The sequence below is a fragment of the Camelus dromedarius genome, chromosome 31 (assembly GCF_036321535.1).
Source record: "Camelus dromedarius isolate mCamDro1 chromosome 31, mCamDro1.pat, whole genome shotgun sequence".
NCBI lineage: Eukaryota > Metazoa > Chordata > Mammalia > Artiodactyla > Camelidae > Camelus > Camelus dromedarius.
This window is the reverse complement of record NC_087466.1, coordinates 19,048,212-19,063,246: the sequence shown is the minus strand read 5'-3', so window position 1 is coordinate 19,063,246 and position 15,035 is coordinate 19,048,212. Positions and strand designations below refer to the sequence as shown.

The 15,035-nt window shown below is 44.1% G+C and overlaps 1 protein-coding gene across 5 annotated transcripts in view; it reads left to right on the top strand.

Moving 5' to 3' along the window:
- CLIP1 (CAP-Gly domain containing linker protein 1) overlaps positions 1–15,035 on the top strand; it is a 112,167-nt gene that overhangs the window by 40,874 nt on the left and 56,258 nt on the right. For all 5 annotated transcript variants that reach the window (XM_031442605.2, XM_064481258.1, XM_031442602.2 and 2 more), the window contains exons 4-8: positions 5,914–6,038; positions 7,699–7,921; positions 11,441–11,638; positions 12,259–12,362; positions 14,199–14,259. In XM_031442605.2, the coding sequence (XP_031298465.1) occupies positions 5,914–6,038; positions 7,699–7,921; positions 11,441–11,638; positions 12,259–12,362; positions 14,199–14,259 (711 nt within the window). The remainder of the gene's footprint in view (positions 1–5,913; positions 6,039–7,698; positions 7,922–11,440; positions 11,639–12,258; positions 12,363–14,198; positions 14,260–15,035) is intronic.

Below are 15,035 nucleotides of genomic sequence, written 5' to 3'. Positions count from 1 at the left end.
GCTTTTTTGTTTCATTGGTGTTTTCAGGAGTTTATGCAAAGTGTTTTGAATAGGAGTGTACAGGGATAGAAAAATGTAGAAATTTTCTTTGCATGTTCCCAGGGATGGAGAATGGATTTGTTTGACTTCTTCCTAGTTCCCAGATAACCTTTTGCAAGAGACATTTGTGCGTACACAGTATGCTTAGCTGTTACACGTTGGCTCATTTCTCGTGGTAGTCCTCTAGAAGCACTGCGAGTAGTATGACGAAATTAATCTGGTGGTTGGGCATACTGGTGTCTCTGTACATCTTGGTACGTCTTTTAAAAAGTAGATAAAGAAATGCTGTGTGACACCCAGGTGGCATTTTGGTTTTCTGTATTGCTAGCCCCTCAGGGGATCCCACACATTCCTGCTGCTCTAATGTACATCCATTACCCCTGTCTTTTATTTTAAGCTAAACATATCTTATATTTATCTCCTTTTAAAAATAGTTTTATGAAGGTATAATTTATGCATCCATTGTAAGTGTACAATTCAGTGATTTTTAATGCATGCATGTATAGGGTTATGCAGTCACTGTAATCCACCCCAGAAGTTCCCTCATGCCAGTTTGCAAGTCATTTTCCGCCTCTCACCTCCAGCCCCAGGTGATCACTGATCTGCCTTCTGTCTCTGTAGATTTGCCTTTCAAGATTATTTCCTATAAGTGCCTCTGTATCATATGTAGTTTTGTAATGTCTGCTTCTTTTGCTTAGCATAGTGCTTTAAAGGTTCACTGCTCTTTATGACTGGATATATTCCGTTTTAGGGATATACCACATTTATCTACTCACCTATTTATTTAGTTTTAATTTAAAAAATTTTAAAGGAATTCATGCTTATAGTTTAACATGTCACATTTTTGGTGCTTATAATCTTATATTAAAGGGCAGTTCTATGCCTACTCTCTATGGTAACAAGTTAACCCCCCCCCCCCCCCCGTTTCTTGGTATTCTCGGGGTCCTGGATCCTGAAGGAGTTACTGTGCTTTTCAGAGAGGAAGCATCATTTCAAGAGTGAGAAGCACAAGTCAAGCATAACTTCTAACTGGTGTCTTCCTCACTGTGTTATCTTTTGTTTCCCTGCTCCAGGGGAGTTGGAAGTAGAATATCCATTGTACATCATCTGCTCTTTTAGTTTTTTAAAGGGATTTACTTACCATCATATTTTATAGATTGAGAGAATCGAAATGATGACATAAAGGGAATAGTGAAAGAAATGGACTGTTTATTTGGCCTAGAGAAAACTTGCCGGCTGTAACAGCTGTATTTAACTCCCAGTAAGTACGTGAGTGTCTGCTGTGTGCCACGCATTTTTCTAGGTGTTATAGATTTGGCAGTGACCCAGACCAGCGCAGTGTTATCTAATGGATGTCCCACTGCGTTTAAAATCTAAATCTAAATCCCTTCTGAAGACCCGCAGGGCCTGATGATCTGAGCCCGCCCACCCTTCCCACCTCAGCCCTCCGCTCACCTCCCTTCTCACTCCACTGCAGCTACACTGGCCTCCTTGCTGTTTCTTCAGTGCCCGGACTCGTTCTCACCTTAGGATTTGCTCTTTCTTCTGCTTGGAATGTTCGGCTCCCAGGTCTTGGCAGGACTGATGTCTTACAGTCCTTGAGTCTTGGCTCATAGGTCATCTCAAAGATCCTTTCCCTGTCCCCCCAACTAAAGGCCCTTCACAGCATCATCACATTCCCATGTTGTGTTTTTCATAGCCATCTACGTATTTAAAGTGATCTTCTCATTTAGTTATGTGTTCGTTGTCTTATCTTCCCCTGACCAGGATGTAGGCTCCATGAAAGACTGGAAACTTTGATCTCATTCACTGTCTTATCCCCAGCACGTAGAACCATGCCCGCCCGGCACATAGTAGGTACTCATAAAATAGTACTGAAGGAATCAGAGGGTTTTAAATACTGTTGTCGCATTATACCCTTCAAGGGGAGGAGTAGCACTGTGAAGTGTGACAAGAGGTGCTGTTCGGCCCAGGGGATGAAAACCGGGCCGTGTGGATCTTACCTTTCTTGTGGGAGAGGCGCCCAGTAGGGCTGCCCGAAGTTGGATGGCTCTCTAGTTGAGGTAACGTTCAGTACCTGCACTGGCACGGTCATCTCCCAGGTGATTAAGTTTTACGTCAGGGCTAAATTTATATTTGGTAAACTCCAATTGGCCTTATTTATCTTTTTAAATGAGCTGCTTAATTTATAATATGGCAAATAAGATGCCATCTCGCAAAATTCTGTTGCTCACAGAGTCCCTGTGAAACAGTCCCTTGTGACCACTCATTGGATGTTTTATAGCTTCATGAGCTGAGGCACAGTGAGGTTAAACTGCTTGTTTGGGACTTGATAAGTAGATGGGAGAGTTCAGAGAGGGTTAAATGTTTCCTGTTTCCTGTTTGTGGACCCATTCATTAGCCCAGCAGAATTTGTCAGGGTTTTGTTCCACAAGGGTTTACAAGGAGGGTGTTAGTCTCTGTTCCCACAGCATTTCATAGAAACCTCTTAAAGTGCTTGTCACTTTTTACTGGAATTATTTGTTTGAATTTCTCTGTCAGTGGCCAACGCTGTATTCTGTCTGTTTGTATCCTAAGGGCCCAGGCATGCAAGAAATACATATTGAATAAATGAGTGAGAACTTAAAAATCTGAGATTTGCTAAACCATGGACACAGCTAGGTTTTCCTTTAGCTGAGTTTCTAGTTTAAATTAATTTGGTCTCCAGTAGTGATTTCTAATGTTGACTTAATGTTGACCACAGTGTTAGGAGTTACGTATTCTGAAAGTAAAGAGAATGAGTGGTAGTTATTTGTGCTGGCCATTTTGATTTTGTTTTTGTTTCAATGTTGTAAAATTTTTTTCTTTAATAATCTTGATATCTGCCCCTAAAACATAGATTTGAAAACTGTGGCTTATACTTAATGTAAATGCACGTACTAGAATACTCTGGGTTCTCTGGACACATGAGAAGTGAAATGTAACTTGATAAAATCATGTTTAAATGTTTAGAAAAAAATTTGACTTAACAATGATTAAACAGAAAAGAGTTTGAGTGATTTTTGGACTTCATGGGACTTCCTCTGTTGAATAATTACTAAAGATCTATTATAGGGAAAAAGGAAAGCATATTATCTGTTGGATGAGTCAAGAATTCCAAGTTAGGTGGGAGGAAAAAGCATAAGAAGACTGCTCATTCTAGGAAGTAGTAAGCATCCATTTGAAACAAACTGAATGGCATCTTTTTTTTTTTTTATTTTCAGGCATTTTTAATTTTGTAGGTAATATTCTATTACCTACATTTAGAGAAAAGTTGCTGATCTGTTATTTGTGGTAATTTGTTACAAAGCTTCTGACCTGGATGAAGCCTGTGGATTGTTTAGAGAATTTACTGCCCACAGCCTGTTAGACGCCTCCCAGTAAAACAATTGTCAGGACAGTGACTTAGACTCACCCGCAAAGAATTCAACAGATCATCCGAGGAGATTGCATCATCTTTAACTAATGTGCTGGGTTCTGCTCATGTGACGCTGGCTAGCCTGCTGCTCTGAGAGGACGGGGCAAGCAGGGGCCAGCTGTGTGTGGGGGGCTGTTGGTACAGTCCGTGGTTACCGGAGGGGTGTTAAAGGTCCCGTCTGCTGGATCTGGAGCTGGTCCTGTCCTCAGCACGGGCACCCTGGCTGTCTATCTGACCCGGCACTGAGCAGTTTTATGTGGATCTTTTTGTTTAATCCTCTCAGCTGTCCTATAATTATTCCCAGTTTGCTTATGAGGAAACTAAGATTTAGAAATTGAGCGACTTGACTAATTAACAGACTAGAGCCCAGGCTTAGTCTATGTTTAGCATATTTCATCCTTTGCTTACTTCTGAGCCATCTTTTTCAGCCGTGGAGTATCTTTTTTCCTTTTTGTGGGTTTACATGGAAAAGTGGCCTCTTCTGGGTAGTGCCCCGCGGAGAAGGTCACCTTTCATTTCTTCAGCAGAGGTGTGTTGAGTGCTTCCTGGGCTCGGCACAGTGGGGTTCCTGCGTGGCGTTTCTCCAGCCTCCAGCTCCCTCCTTCCTCAGTGACACCGACCATGGCCCCAGGACGTTTCTGGAGTGTCCGGGCGCTCCTGCCCTCTGTCCGTCCTGTCCGGGGTACTTTAAACCATAACTGCTTTGGTTCCTCCGATCAGTTTCACAGAGTTTCTCTTGCAGAGAAAAAGTATATAGCTTTGAGGCTTTAACACTTTCCATCTTCAACAAAGGTTAAATACAGTTGGAAAAAAACGTTTATCATCTCAAACTCACAGAAAGCTATATTCAGAGAAAAATTAGAAACAAATGCCCTTGGTATTAAAAAGTAAATTAGTATTGGTCTTAAGACAATAGGGAGAAAAGAGTAATAAACCACAGAGAAGTAGGAAAAAGGAAATAGATAAAAAGTGAATTAAACACAGAACATCAAAAAGAAAAATGAAAACCCTAAAAGCTGGTTTCTTGTAAAGATCAGTAAGTTACCTTCCCAAGGTAAGCTTCATTTAACACAGTCCCATTGGACTTTTAAAAAAATTAGCCAAAATGATTTTTAAATATTAAACGTGTGTAACCTCAGTGTCTCCCAGTAGGGGCTGATTTAATAAATTTCAGTGAAGCCATAGGGTGGAAGGATGTGTGCTTTTAACACAAGGGCGGACGTCCTGTCTTGATGGGGAATAAAGCAAGGTGCAGGCAGTGCGTGCAGTATGCTGGCTTTTGTGTGAAAATGAAAGGGAGGAAGGAAAATATAAATCTAACATGTGCTTTTATATGCATGGAGAAATGCTGGGAGGAATGACGCACTATGAATCAGGAGCGGTGGTCCCCTGTGATGGTGAGAGGGGGCAGGTCTGGACAAGAGTTCAGTCAGAGACACTCTGCCCTTCATCTGTACTTATATTTAACAATTTTTTTTGAACCATGAGAATGTACTGGCTGTTTAAGAATAAATTCTGTTCATTATGAAGAGGTATTTTTTGTTTTGTTTTGTTTTTTGTTTTTGTGGTTTGGAGGATAGTTAGATTTATTTATTTTCAGAGGAGGTGCTGGGGATTGAACCCAGGAGCTCGTGCACATTGAGCGTGAGCTCTACCACTGAGCTAGACCCAACCCCCAAGAGGTTTTTTTTAAATGAATAAGAAAAGTGTGAACATCCCAAACAAAGGCTGGGTGAAGTGCCTTTGTTTGAAGTGCGTGGTACATCTGTACGGTGGGTGCTGAACAACCGCCACGGCATAGCGGGAACACGAGCCAGGATGTCAGCAGTGCCTGCTCTGGCCTCTGCTCTGGTGCAGAGAATACAGGTGGCACGTTTCTTTGCTTCTAATGTTCTTAGTCGCCCACGGTGACCCATCTCTCTTATAATTGGAGAATTTTTTTTTAATTGAAAAAAAAAGAAACTTAGAAAAAAGAAAATCAAAGAATGTTCAGAGAAGAAGAGCAGTCGGGGAAACCAGCACTAGCAAGTCAGATGCAGACTGTGAAGTAGCGGTAATTAAGATGCTGTGTCAGTAGCACAAATACTGAACTTTTGAAATCTTAATAAGACTCAGCCTCATCTGTGTGTTCTCATGTGCACAAGGGAGAATATGATGAAATGAGTATTTGAAATAAAAAAAGAATGGCAGCGGGGAGGGTAGAGCTCAGTGGCAGAGCACATGCTTACCATGCACGAGGTCCTGGGTTCAATCCCCAGTACCTCCTCTAAAATAAATACATAAGTAGACCTAATCACCCCCCCAATAAATAAACCTAATCCCCCCCAAACAAAAAGAAACGATGGAACACAGCCCTCAGTTATTGGCTGCAGCTGCAAAGGACCACACTGTAGGATGGTGCCTGTGTTCATCTCTCCATTTTAACTCTCTTCCTCCAGGTTGGTGGCACGAAGGCCGGCGTGGTCCGGTTTCTCGGGGAGACAGACTTCGCGAAGGGGGAGTGGTGTGGCGTGGAGTTAGACGAGCCTCTTGGGAAGAACGACGGGGCTGTTGCTGGAACAAGGTTTGTTCACGGTTGGAATCTCGTCTCCCTCTTGCATGCAAAGGTGTTCAAGCGGGTCCCACCCGCTGTGTGCAATGAAACGGACGCGAATGTTTTGAGGAGCCGGGCTTTTATTTCCTAAGGCTCATCACTGATTTTCTCCCCCGCTAGTACTGGAGTTCTTTCGACTGTCTTTCTTAGTCATATTTGTAATGCATCTGAACAAGCATTCGGCTTATTTATTTATTTTTAAGGCTCTATTTCCTCAGAGCAGTTTTAGGTTCACAGCAGAGCTGAGAGGAAGGTACAGAGATTTCCCACCTACCTCCCCTCTACCCCGCCACATGCACAGCCTCCCTGTCTCCAGCTTCCTGCACCCGAGCCGTGCCTTTATTACAACTGATGGCCCTCCACTGACACATCAGTATCACCTGAAGTCTGTAGTCTGTGTTACAGTAATGACATGATCCCACCACTAGAGGATCATATACAGTATTTTCATTTTATTTTTCTAAATAGAAAGGAAATACTCTGTCGTTCTTTTGACTTCTCTCCCCTTGATCGCAGTCAACGTCTGAGTGAGTTTCTGGGCATCGGGGGTGGGGGAGTGAAGAGAAGGAAGCTGGCTTTGTTAGGACAAGAAGGCAAAATGTGCCTTCATATCTGACGACGAGAATTCTGTCCTGTGCGAGAGAACTGACAGCAGGCACACCTCTTCCACTGTGAGGGTAACCCCACTCTCGCCTCCCAGGGGTAGGACAGGAGTTAAGTAATGCAAATGAATGCAAGAGGCATTTCCCACACTTCTTTCAGAATGCTTTGACGGCCTTGGGCACTGGTGTGGTATATGATTTTTAGTAGTATGAAGTGTCGTAGGTAACATTTTACTCACAAAATATATGCGGACTGATCACGAGCGTATAGACCCTATGCCCCAAATACAATCACAGTGCCTGGAGGGGATACATTTTATTGGTGCTACATCAATTATGAAGTCATCCCTTTTTTTTTTTTTTTGCTTTGCCTTGTAATTTCTTTTATTCTTTTAATTGAAGTATAGTCACTTTACAAGGTGTCACTTTCTGGTGTACAACGTAACGTTTCAGTCATTCACGTACGTACATATGTCTGTTTTCATATTCTTCTTCATTGTAGGTTACTGCAAGGTACTGCAGGGACGCTGTCCTAGGTGTTAAGATGTTATCATTCTCTAGAGTCATAGGATCTCCAGTGTCAGTCCGATGACTGACTTACTGGTCGACAATTCCCCCCCTTTACTTTAGTGAATCACTAGTTAGGTGCTTGTTTGACTTCTTTTTCCCTTTGTTTGGCAAAGTTTTATTAAGTGGGGTCGCTGGATTGTTGGACTCCTCTGTTGCATGTTTATCAGACAGTAGAAATGTCTTCCCTTTGCGTAGAATCTTAGTAACAGATGTGTGATTCCGTCTCTCCGTTTTGTATTTTTATTTCCTAGTGTGTTTCCTGAAACACACTGTTTATTATTTACCTGTTATTTACACTGTTATTTATTAACCTACATACGAGTGAATGCGTCACCCCGGCTTGTTGACAGAATTCACAGCAGACTGGTCATAAGTTAGGAGTTAGGAGAGCTTTTTGGTTATAGTTGTTATCTCTTGTCATTAAGTTGCATTTTTTGTTACTGTGTTGTTTTCTAAAGATATTTTCAGTGTCAACCCAAATATGGCCTGTTTGCTCCTGTCCACAAAGTGACCAAGATTGGCTTCCCTTCCACTACGCCAGCCAAAGCCAAGGCCGCTGCAGTGAGGCGGGTGATGGCCACCACACCCGCCAGCCTGAAGCGCAGCCCTTCGGCCTCCTCGCTCAGCTCCCTGAGCTCCGTGGCCTCCTCCGTGAGCAGCAAGCCCAGTCGGACAGGATTGGTGAGCCTCCCTCCCTCCTCCTGCCGCGCGCTCTCTATGCCCCCTGTCGGCACGCCTGCTTTGCTCCAGGAAATATCAAATCTCCCCTTGCCCTTGTACTAAGTGTTAGTTGTAGCTTGTGAAAATCCTAACAAATTTCACAAAGAAACTAACAAAAATACAAGTTTTGAAGTAGTTTTAACAGCTCTTTTCAGGTTCTCAGGGCTTTAAGATGTAGCAGTTCTTGGTGAATCTGTGGAAGCTGCTCCCTAGTCTAACATACGCGATGGTCCTTCATCCTGAAATCGTTCTGGCACAAGGATGATAGGAAGACTGGAGGGATCCTTTTCCTCAAGGACGTGGGTCTCTTTGACTTCAAACAATCTTAGGAACTAAAGTATTTTGAGAAAAGGCACGTTCTTAGAATTTTAATGTGACGTTAATACGGTCTCACCCTCTGAAAGCAGTTAGTGTGTGGAGCCCTCCTGACTCAGGCCGGAGGATGCAGAGGGGACCTTAGGGAACTGGAAAGGATGCTGGGAAGAGCCGTGTTTTGCTTTGTCTCCTCTCACCACCTACTCCTCCCACTCCCTCTTCCTCTTTTCCTCTCTTTCCCGTTTAGCTCAGTGAGATAAACTCATCAGAATCAAAACAAAATAGGCAACATCTCATTCTGTGTGTCAACTTCCTATTTTTTAGGGTCAAAGCAATGACTTTTTGGCTTCATCTCCCCGCCCTACCCCCGCCCCTGAGTTTATTCACTTGAAGCAAGGCAAATACTGTTTAAATTTGAAATGGCCACGTAAGAGTGTACTCCAGCCTGAATTCTGGACCTCTGCCTTGCGACTCTGGACTAAGACAGGAATTAGAATGTGACGTGACGTGACGTGACTGGGGAGCAAGGCTGCTGGCCCTAGATCCCCTTTGGCCTTCTTTCCATTGACCTTGGGCAGGGGAGGGCAAGGCGGAGGAGCCTTTCTTTAAAGTAGGGGTCATGTTCCTCTGCAGCCAGCCGGACTCTTCCTCGTATGCTCAGGTAACATACCTGCTCGGACTCTGTCATGTTGCACATAGAAGGACGCCTGCATCTTCCACAGAAAAACTACAACTGGACTTCATGAGAAAAGCCTGCCCAGAACTTCTTGAATGTTTGAATGAAATGGAGTTGAAGAAAAGCCCCCGTTTGGCCAAAGCCTGGTTCAGAGTCCACAGTGGGTCAGCGGACTCTGATGCGCTTAACTGGTTAACGTCGCTAACCCAGAAGCAGTTCCGTGCGAGTGTCTACTCTGGATGAAGAATTCTTTCTTTAGTAATTTTTATTATGTTGTAATTAGGTGTCCATTTCTTTGGAGAATAACCAAGCCCTCCCTGCTCCCCCAACCTCTCTTCTTACTTTTTAGACCAGTTCTTATTCCTCTTAGCTCACCTCATTCAGTGAAGAAAACCACCAAAAGAGAAAAGAGTCCCCTTGCCTTGTAAAACAGCTTGTTTCTGTATGTCTTTGTAGAGTGGCTGTAGTTTCTAAACCAAAAATCACCATAAAAGAAAATATGAAAAACATTGGGTAATTGAAGGTGTGACTTCCTAATAACACATCTCAGCAATGTGATCCTATATATCTGTATCTCCCAAAGATTCTTTAATGCAAAATGATCTTCTGAAATTATTGAGCACAGAGGTATTCAAACTTTCTGGTTTCACAGAACATTTAAGTCTCAGTTATTTTTTCACAGTGCCCGTAGGCCAAAAGAAATAGCTGACAGCTCTATTTAGTAAGTAATTAGGTCCAAACAACTTAATATTTATGTCCTAACAGTTTAGTAGCTGCTCAGAAAAAAAAGATAGCATTCATTGAAAGAAAAAGTAATATTTTAAATTCATTCTTAAAAAGCCACAATTACTTAATCCTAGGTTGCCCTCTCCTGTTGGGCCCTGCAAACCTTGGATTCTTACTGAACACGGTCACCCTCATGTCCTGTGCCACGTTGATTTTTGCGCAGTACTTGCTTTTCGTCCTGGCAGTAGCCAAAACCCAGCTTCGAAAAGACATTATCGAAAGGAATGTAGTGCAATCTAAGGTTGAAACTGAATTCCCTCCAGCAGGTAGTTTGCCTGATGTCCAACAGGTGTCGCTGTGTTCCCCTTGAAATTCTGCACAGGGCGTGGGGACCTCATACTCTGTATTCAGGAAGAAATTGGAAAGTTATGGTCAGATGGTTGAAAGAACAGAAATTCCCCCCCCCCTTATATTTAAGTAATTCAAGAAATTTCACTAAATAGAAATAGTGAAGGACCATTTGGGTTTACTTTGCTCTCATAGCTGTCAGGTTGCCTAACTGATGGCAGATCCTCACTGTGAGTCTGCATCCTGGTTGGGGGCTCGGGTAGACGGGGGCGAGAAGAGTGTTCAGGTGGCAAAGGAGGCTTCGATTACAGAGGATGAAGTCGAGCGGCCTGGGTCTGGAGCCAGCAATTGCCAAGTAAACGGCTACGGAGAAACGCTTGCTGAGGCACAAGGCCTTTCCTGGACTTGTCGAGCCCCAGGAGCCCAGCTTGGAGGAATCTCATTCAGCTTTCCCAAATTACCTACTAACACTTAACAGGTTATTTCCTCTGGTTTTTTACGAGACTGTTAGCCTCAAGGTGGAGCAATCGGGTCTGTGCAACAGCAGAGATTAACAGACGACTGAGGTGAAGTGAGCTTTGCCCCCGCCTCACCCACCAGTCTCTCTCCCTCCCCTCGTTTCCCCCCCTTCCCCTCCGTTCCCCGCTTTTTCTCTCTCTGCCCCTCCCCTGCATCTCTTTCTCCGCAAGTTTCTCTCTCCCCACTTTTCTCTGTCCTGCACCCCTTTTCTCTGTGTGCACCTCACTCTCCACTCACACATGCTTTTGAAGGCAGCTACAGATTTCCTTTGCCTCTTATCCTCACATATCTCCCTGGTGACTGGGAATCAGGTCCTGAAGGCTGGATTCCCGGGTGAAATCACCACTGCCTCTCATTTTGAAAGAAAGATGAGGAAAATCGTGACAAAGATCCAACTGTGTAATCAATTGAAGGAAGTCTGTGACTCCGAGTGTGGCCTCTTGGTCACTCAATGGTATTTAGAAGCTTAAGAAGTTGGAAAGAGTCACCTCCTCAAGCCTAAGGATGAAAAAATTGGCCAAACTGTCACAACAAGAAAATGACTATTAATGAAGCTCAGGCCGAGATGGGGTCTAGAGAAGCTTACGTGGGTCCCGAGGAATTCTTCTAGATTCCCGCCAGGCCCTGTCATCCGAGCTCAGGGCACCTTTGGTCTTGAGCCACTTCTCCTCCTAAAGATCTCCCCGGTTGTTCCGTGGCCTCTGTACATTGATGTGTTCTTTGTGAAATTTCCAGACAGGAGGCACGTGCTGTCTTGTTCCGTTGCCAAGAAGCCTTTCCTAATGATCGGGGCAGCGCTTCTGCTTTGCCGAGGAGACGCACGCCATGCATGCTCTGCTCCCTCTGCACCTCCCCGTAGCATCATGGCCCTTCATTTCTCTACCTTTCCTTTGCAGTTGACCGAAACCTCCTCCCGTTACGCCAGGAAGATCTCCGGCACCACGGCCCTGCAGGAGGCCCTGAAGGAGAAGCAGCAGCACATTGAGCAGCTGCTGGCCGAACGGGATCTAGAGAGGGCGGAGGTGGCCAAGGCCACGAGCCACGTGGGGGAGATAGAGCAGGAGCTAGCTCTGGCCCGGGACGGACATGACCAGGTGAAGTCTGGCACTGACTGTGTTGCGGAGACGGTGACGGGTTCTGAGCTGATCTCACTGCGGAGACGGTGATGGTTTCTAAGTTGTGGGAGGAGGCTGAACAGTGTACCCGGTGCTTGGAGCCAGGAGCTGGTCTTGAGAGCACTGGAGATGAGCGTGAACGTCTCTGCTAGGCTAGTTTGAAAGCTGTGCCCTGGGGTACTGGTGGGCATCATCATTAAGATGAAGCTCTGTTCTTCTCGAGTCTCCCACACTCTGGGTCTCTACATACGGGTCTCTTGGCCTGTGTGTGTCAGCTGAGCTTGTGTGCTAGGACCTGACCAGTGACTACAACTGCTCTTCTGTGGATTTTTCCTTGTATGAGTTCCAGCTTCAAAAAAGATGAGAGTTATTTTAACATCGTCCCCTATGGCTTTAATGGTGTGGTTTTTCATCATCTGGCTTCCAGGAATGCTGCCGAGAATAGCCTGTTAGAATCATAGAAAGCATCTTGATGTGAAAGGGTTTTTGAGTAATGCCGACCCATGGTGGTACCACTTAGCTGTAGCTCTTTGGAAGCATCCCTGAGCCCGCATCTGGGTCACAGGGAGGCCACTCACCGACGCCCTTGCCTTCCCCAGCACGTCCTGGAATTGGAGGCCAAGATGGACCAGCTGCGAGCCATGGTGGAAGCTGCCGACAGAGAGAAGGTGGAGCTTCTCAACCAGCTTGAAGAGGAGAAAAGGTGATCCCAAACTCTTCTCCTCTTAAATGACCTTAGAGAGAACTTCCCCGTTAACAGCCCTGTGGGTGTCAGACCCTTAGAACCAAAGGAATGACTGTGTGTGGAGGAGTGTGAACTCTTCATACTGTGTGAGGAGGGTTTCCTTTAATTTGACTCCTTTTTTTGAAGTTTCGAATCAGCTAGACATGCCCTGATTAATTTAACTGTTTATTGAGCACCTGCTGTGTGCCAAGCATCCTCCAGCTTCACCTGGAGCCACTCCTGGTGAGAGGATGTTTTAGGCCCAGTTACCTGGTATTTATGAAACACCTTCTACACATCTAGTGAAGCTGTATTGTGTCTGGCGGATGACAGAGGGTCCTGTCCTTGAGAAACACCACCTTAACAGGAAAAGACTTGCAGTGAGAGAGTTACCCAGGTCAGGATGCAATCAATGCTAAATTGTGTGAGACAGAGAGAGCAAGTTTGGTTCTCATAAAAGGTTTGTTTTTTTTTTAAATAAAACATTTTTTTAAGGCTGTGAACAAACAAGATCTCTGAAAAGAGTGTGTTCATGGAAACCATCTGAGTCATGGGACGTTTGCCCTCTGCTGCATTTAATGCCATCTTGTGTTATTTCTGATGGTGGTGACTTAATGCAGTGGTTATGTAGGACAGCTGTGCGCTTAGGGCTGTCAGAAGCACTGCTGTGGTAGGGGGTACAGAGGGGTACAGTACAGTGTCTTACTGAGGAAGCACCTTTTCCACTGGAGAGAGAAACACTATACATAGGAAATTCTCCTTGCATCCTAAAAGTGGCTGCAAGTCAATGAGAGACAGCGACAGACCCTTCTAGGCCCTTCTGAAAGCCAAGGCACCAGTACCGTTTGCTTCTGTTCTTTATCTGGCTCTTGTTCTGCCGACTTACGGGCAGTAGAAGTGTCCCCCCCAGCTCTGCAAGACGCTTGAGGGCTTTAACCTATGATTATATTTCTGATTTACTGAGTAGAATTTTTTTAATTCTTCATTTTGCTAGAAATACTAGTGAATTGGAAAGTTTTTTTTGTTTGTTTGTTTGTTTGTTTTTGCATGTAGGTTATGGGCTTTGTCCTCCTTTTCTTCCTTCTCTTACACCCAGTTTTGCGAAGATTCAGAGTGTGGATGTTACCCAGATTTTGTAACTCTTCCTAATACCATATGTCGTTGACTTAGTGATGGCATTGATTGAAACCCACATCCAAAATCAGAGATTTTAAAATTTGAAAAATATATATATGCATCTTAGAAGCAAAGAATTGCTCCCAGCCTTGTTCTCCCATTTTGGGTCAGGTTCCCATGTTGTCATCGAGGTCTCTGCCTGGGTAGCCTGCTGACCTCACCCTGAAATGCCTGGCGTGGGGTGGTATGGAGGAAGATTCGTGTTCTGTGCCATTTTCCCCTATGTTCTGTTATTGGAAAGTAGAAGTCATAGACTTCCATTCTCAAACCTGTTTCTGTGGTAATTGTACCTTTTCCCTTTAGGCTGATCTTGTCTTGGTTAGAGCCATCTCTGGTGGTTGTGACCTAGGGAACCAGTTGATTTTTCTCAGCTCATACCTCATGCCTTCTGGAGCCTGCACCTGGATAACACTTTGCAGTGTGCACAGTAGAGTAGAGCTCTTAGATTTATAAACCAGAGGCTTAAAGATACGTTTCTTTGTTTTCTGTGTCTCTATGGCATTTCTTACCACCACCATCTGCGAAATTCATCAGAGTATTGATTATATATGTGTGTGTGTGTGTGTGTATACATTTTTTTGGTAAGGCAGAGGTGTTCCTTAGTTACTGTAAGTGTTTTGTTTCCATTTTATTCCACAGGAAGGTTGAGGACCTTCAGTTCCGGGTTGAGGAAGAATCAATCACGAAGGGCGATCTTGAGGTAAAAGCCCAGCAGCTCCCTAAAGCTTTTGTGGGTGCAGCGTTCAGAAACGCGGCTGAAGTCATCCGCCCGCGGGTGCGTGTGGCCAGAACAGGCAGCGGAGGGAAAGGCAGGCCCCCGGGCTGCGGGCCAAGGTGACGCCTGTTCTCGAGCCTTGGCCCAGCCGTCCCTACTCCGGTGGCCGAGGGCAGTTTTCACTCCTCTTTTACTCGTACTTCAAAATTCAAAATCTTGAATTGGAGTTAATCAAGTCATAAATCTGGCAGTGTGTCCTAAGTAAGACGCTACACGTTCCTCTGATGATCAGAAGTGGCATTTTAAAGAGCATTTCTCATTTCAGTGGGATAGTCCAAAAGAATCTCGGCTTTGCTTTTCAGTTGAGCCGGATAAATACTTTATAACCCTACAGAAGGAATAAATATACATTCTAGTGATTGATTTTTTTTAAAGTAATTACCAGAAGAAAAGTACAATTCATATTTCAACTTCTTTTATTCCATGGCATATTTTAAATTCTCAGAGATTTTCCTTTAGCATCAAGTTTCTCATCTCTTAATGGTAATTCATACTAGTTTTTTAATAAGTTTATTATTAATTATTATTATTTAATAACCAGAATTGAACAATTTTGATGCTTTCCAAACCACTGCTAGATGTATGACAAGTATAAGTTATTAAATTTTTCAAATTTTGCAGATTTTTGGTACTTTAAAAATCTGTAATATTTTAGTGGAAGTTTCACCTGTCTGTGCAATTCTCAGAATATATATTTTTGC